Below are 5,755 nucleotides of genomic sequence, written 5' to 3'. Positions count from 1 at the left end.
ATTTATAGCTTGATTTTTAAGAATCTAGACATACTAAAGCAATTGGAGAGCACAAGCTAAGTTTGGAAATACTTAGTTAAAAAATATAATTTGGTAATAAGACTTTAATTGAACTATAAAGTCGAATCTGATTGTAGAGGTTTTGAACCATAGCCAAGAATACACTCCCCATATCTTGAACACCTTTTTGTAATATGTTGCCAAAAACCAGTTTCACTTGGAATATAATCTAATCACATGATTTATAATTTATGTTAGATTATTCAAAATTGTACTAATTAGCATGTTTTCCTCTACATCTGATACAATCAGATGAATCCTTACTATTATATATATGTTCGTTACATGGGGCATGACAAAAAGATTTTTTTGCATTTATAAATAGTTAGGATCATTTAATAGTTAGAATGAGTACATACTGTTCTTTAAAACAATAGGTAAGACAAATAAAAAGTCGGTTCATTAAACCAAGACAATCAAAAAACCTTTAGACAGAAGGGTACAGTACAAAATTTTGTACATCAGATGCTATATTGATTTAGGAGCTCTAACAACTGCTCCTTATGAAATTTGACATTTTCAAAAGTTAGAATTTCTATATTGAACATCTTCAAAGATGCACAAGTATCTCTAGATTTCAAATGAGATGAACAGTGCCTCGCACGAGGTTTTTGAGCATGGTGGCAGACGCTCTTGCGAAGAAAGAGACCTAATAAGATTTACATGTTCCACCCAACTCTGTGTCTAAGTACAGAATATTAAAGCATGAAACATCTATTGCACAGTTCTTTGAACTAGTGTAGGTCTTACCTATATATTACAAAGTAGGTCATGACGCAGAACTTAACCCCAAATTTCGTCTACATTTTCTTGCCAAGATGTTGCACTTCAAGATGCGAATCAGTAGTAAAAGCATTTTCTTGAAGGCAAGCTCTCAGTTGATAAAGGCTGAAGTTTTAAGTGTAAGGTACCCCTCATTTGTATGATGAGTGTATTCCCTGCACTTTTTTGGCCAGTGGCCAACCATTACATTAACAAAATGTGGATGAAAGAGCTTTCTCCATCTTCTCTGACTACTAAACTTTCGTCCTCATTACATTCGAACTTTCAATGAGTTTCGAGAACGTCTCAAATTGCAAAACGAAAGCACTTGATGTATTGGTCAGAATCAGCTTCCACCTACTCCTACTTAAAGAATCGGAAATACCAGAGAAGTTCGAACCACGCTTGCTCCCAAGAGAAATCGATGCTCAGAAAAGACGCAGAAACTATGAGATCACTGCACATTACTCAACAAAATCAGTCGCCGGGAGTAAAATGGCGGAACTTTTTCTTATAATATAGTAAATTCATTACAGCACTACAATCTTAATGGCAGAATCAAGGCAAGTGAATGGAAACTTAAGACATTGAAGCTTCTCCACATATTCACGAAAAACACATGCAACTCCATAACTTCGAAATGCTCCTAAAAGGAAATGCTCAAAGGCCGATTCCTAAACGAACTCATCTTCAAGTTCAAGTCCACAAACACCTGTTCCCCAAGCTTCTAGACATAAATAAAATGCGAACTTCGACATCCCCTGCAAGTTAGGAAGGAAGAGACGCGAAAATGACCGCATAAGACAAAATGTACCTTAACCATCACATCAAAACTTATGCGGAAATACTAAAACTAGACTGTAATTAAAGACTAGTACAAAATGCACTATACTACAATGCCTACACCCAAAATATTTACAAAAGAAAAAAGTAAAAAACCAAAGAACAAGACAGAACCTCCAATCAGTACGCCCACACTCCAAAACAGTCCCGTACATTTCGGACTCACAAACGCTTCACACAGTACCAATCATACGTCAACACAACAAGAACAAAGCTGCACAATTGTCTGGACGCCAAAATGTACTCTCAAATAAATAAGAGGATAGCACCACCTCGGCCCTAAATATGTTCAGAATCTACCGATTACCGTATCTCTGGTGATGATGCATACCTTAACCCTGTAGTCCGCTACTTTTACTAAACAACAAGAGTTCTGAAAAAATCGAGTGCTATCAGACAACACTGAGATTTTTAACAAACTACGAAAATACAACGATTCCCTTTTTGACAAAAGAATAAAAGAGGACGATAAAAACAGAAAAAAAATAAGGAAAGAAAAGAAAAGGAAAGACCAGGTCGTATTAAATGCTGCTGTAGCTAAATTTAGTGCTCTGTCCTCTCCTACCAATTCGTCCTACACTACAACTACTGACAGGCCACTCCATTGCCAACCAACCCCACATTTGGCTCAACGCCGCCTGCGCTCCATCTTTTCGGATGATCGTAATGCAGCCAAAACCCTGCCTCCCTTACATGACATCTAGGTCGATACACCTGCACATGTGAACCAACCACACCATCAGAACCGCACCACCACAGACACCCAGCCTGACCGAAACACCATCACCACCACCTCCTACTTAACACGCCGCACGCACGACATGCGATCCCAAACCCACAACATCACTCCACACAAACGCCTACCACGACCCCACGCTCTACCGAACTCCCTCGCCACGGCATACACTGCATTGCACTCTCCTCCAACTTCCACACCTCGCTGCAACTTTCCACCCACTCTCACCTAACGAACGCTACACGCAACGTTCCAAGATACCATGCACTCTGCCACTATCTACGCTACATGTGCAACTCAATCCGGTTTCAACACGTCCTCGGTCCCAAGCGTGCACCAACTTCGCTCGCATTCAACTCAAAACGTTCAATCCTCTGCCCCAAACTTACATTCTAATCTCAACGTGCGTACAAGCATGCCTGTCCACGCCACACATAGCCAACTAGGACTAGTTTCATAAGCGAAGGACCTTATCAACATATGCTGCCTAAGCCTCGTACGCAACCAAATGCAGTGACTAGCCAGTGCGGTCACCAGCGGCAGGGTAGGGCCTGAATCTGGCATCAGGACCTCGCTGTGTCTGTCTGCCTGCCACACCGTATCCTCCCCCGTAGCCTGACGCCACGTTTACTGCTCCGTCCGCGCTAGCGCCTCCGCCCACGCCGAATCCACCTCCCGTCCCTCCTCCCACGGACCCCGTGCCTCCCGAACTGTATGAATCTGTCCCCGACGACCTCCACGTGTTGTCGGCGTATCCCGAATATGCATCTCCGTAACCCCCACCGTAGCTCCCGCTTCCCGCCCCTGCACCCGCCGTCCCGTAACCTCCTGCGCTCGACCCGTACCCGCTACCTCGACCGCCATACCCACCCGTCGATCCGTAGCCTGCGTCGCTGCTTCCGTAACCATACCCCGCACTTCCGTAACCCGAACTCACTGCGGCCCCTGCCCCCGTCCCCGTCGTCCCCCATCCTGCATTGCCGTACCCGCTCATGCTCCCCGTCCCGCTGCCCCCGTACCCAGTCGAGCCCGATCCCGTCCCGTACCCACCACCTCCGCTGCCCCACGCGCTTCTCCCCCCCGCGGGAGCGCTCCCATACCCTGCGCTGCCCACGCCTCCGCTGCCATATCCCGCAGCGCTGCCGTAACCTCCTGCGCCCGGAGCGTTCCCGTATCCTGCACTCCCGTAACCCCCCGCGCCACTCCCGTACCCACCGCTGCTGCCATACGCGCTGCCCCCGTAGCCCCCGTTCATCCCCGCGCCATGTCCACCGCTGCTCCCGAATCCCGCACCTCCGTAACCTGCAGCCCCGTACCCCGGATACCCGCCTCGCCCGCCGTACCCACTCCCTCCTCCCGGGCTCCCACCGCCGTACCCACTCTCTCCTCCTGGACTCCCACCGCCGTATCCTCCCTGGCTGTACCCCGATCCGTAGATGCCCCCGCCGCGACCTCCTCCGCCGAATCCCGCGGCAGCTCGACCCGACCCTCCCGACAGCTCCTTCGGAATGGCCTTCTTCACCTCCACCATCTTCTCGTTGAGCTCGTGGAACGACTTTTGGATCACGTTCTCAACTGCATCCTCAGAATCAAAAGTGATGAAGCCAAAGCCCCGAGGCCTTTGAGTATTGTGGTCATACATAACAACCACATCTGTAATAGTACCAAACTGCTCGAAATACTTTTTGAAGTCATCTTCTGTAACTGTTGAGGCTAGGCCCCCCACAAATATCTTCTTTGTCCTAGTGTGGGATGTTGCTGGCCCTTGGCCACCCACGCTGTTGCTCCTAGGCATATTCTGCTGTTCGTCTCTCGGCACAGCTTTTTTCGCTTCCACCTAGAATAGCAAAAGATTTAAGAAAGACATGCTACACAAGTTATACAACTGCCACACATCGCCATGCCACCAACACCATCACGCTCCACCGCTCTAACCTCGCCACACTCCACTAAAGGCCCGGGGTTCCAAAGCAGGGCGCTTACCGTTCTTCCGTCGATGGTGTGCTTCTCGCCCGCCACCCGATCGGCCACGCTCGGGTCCGCGAAGATCACAAACCCGAAGCCCCGCGCGCGCCCCGTCGCGCGGTCCTTCATGATCACGGTCTCGACCACCTCGCCATAGCTCTTAAAATAATCGCGCAGCTTCTCCTCCGTGGTCTCCCACGATATGCCACCGATGAAGAGCTTGCCCTGATCGGAGTCCATGACCGGCAGCCCGCCCTGATCCGCCAGATCACCCGCCCTACCTACCGTAGAAACAACCACCCGACACCCAACCAAACCCAAAACGCGCCTCGCGTATGCAAAGATCTAAGAAACAATGCGGGCGAGCGCAGCAAAAGGAACAGTGCCTACGATCCCCATGCAACGCGCGAACCAGGAGGCCGCACCAGAGCAGGGGAGGAGCGATAGGGAGAGCTTAGGGTTAAGCGGAACAGATCGGGGCCGGGCGCAAGGATTAGAAGGGGGTGGGTGTGGCTTCAAGGAAGGAGGGGTCTAGCCGAGCTGAGCCGAGCTGAGCCGAGCTGAGCCGAGCTGAGCCGAGTCGAGCCTAGACGAGTCGACGAGGTTGGCCAAGTACTGGGCAGGTCCGCCACAAGGACACGTCACACATTCAGCACAGATCCATTCTTTGCTTCAATTTCTTTACAAATCTCATTTTCTGTCATTCTTTCGAATACTGATATTCAATTTCGGGTTTTACACATGTTGATTTCTCGATCTGTTTCAATTCCACACAAGGCAATGATGCTGTTATTATTTTGTTATAATTGTTTTTTTATAATTGTTTTGTTTTGTTTCTTTTTACAAAAAGTTTCACATGCAGAAATAGTTTTTTGTTCTTCACATTCTGTATCTTTTTCCACAAGCACACTCTTGACTGTTTGATTATGATATATGCTTCGAGATTTGTTATATTAAAGAATTTCATCAAAACATAAATGAATTGTTGAGTGTATAATGGTTACGTATTTTAGAGGTTGAAATGCGGAGGTAGATGAAATTGATTTCTCTATGTTTTTAGTGTGGATTTATTTTATTTTATTTTAATAAATTTGTTAGAATATCAAATTGTTTATACCATGTTCAATGATATTACTTAATAATATTTTCTAAGTATATGTTGTGTGCATTTGTGTTTATAGTTATCCTGCTTCTATCATTGTTAACAAACTTTTGCATCATTGAGTCATACCAAACTCTTGGTAGTTTAAATGCCTTTGCATTCTTCACATATATTGTGTAGAAAAGATCTTCTATTTCGAAATTGCAATAAATGTGGAAAGAAAGGAAGGATAGAAGTACTTAGAAAAAGTGTAATATAATATCAAAGTAATAATTATTGAATAAAAA

At 46.3% G+C, this 5,755-nt stretch overlaps 1 protein-coding gene across 5 annotated transcripts; it reads right to left on the bottom strand.

Annotated features, from left to right (window-relative positions):
* Positions 1–500: 500 nt before the first annotated feature.
* LOC112276476 (uncharacterized) lies at positions 501–4,817 on the bottom strand. 5 transcript variants are annotated; one of them, XR_016498558.1, is made up of 4 exons: positions 4,385–4,817; positions 2,972–4,238; positions 1,208–2,379; positions 501–998 (listed from the first exon to the last, which is right to left on the bottom strand). XR_016498558.1 is itself a non-coding variant. In XM_073532316.2 (3 exons), exons 1-2 carry the CDS (start codon positions 4,604–4,606, stop codon positions 2,919–2,921), a joined length of 1,542 nt encoding a protein of 513 aa, XP_073388417.2. In that variant the 5' UTR covers positions 4,607–4,817; the 3' UTR covers positions 501–2,379; positions 2,871–2,918. The 5 variants fall into 5 exon arrangements, 3 of the variants coding, with proteins under 3 accessions (XP_073388417.2, XP_073388419.2, XP_073388418.2); XM_073532316.2 differs by having other exon boundaries at positions 501–2,379; positions 2,871–4,238; XM_073532318.2 differs by having other exon boundaries at positions 501–2,379.
* Positions 4,818–5,755: the final 938 nt, after the last annotated feature.

The sequence above is a fragment of the Physcomitrium patens genome, chromosome 2 (assembly GCF_059467195.1).
Source record: "Physcomitrium patens ecotype Gransden chromosome 2, ASM5946719v1, whole genome shotgun sequence".
NCBI lineage: Eukaryota > Viridiplantae > Streptophyta > Bryopsida > Funariales > Funariaceae > Physcomitrium > Physcomitrium patens.
Note: the sequence above shows the minus strand (reverse complement) of the source record. Positions and strands in the feature narration are given on the sequence as shown.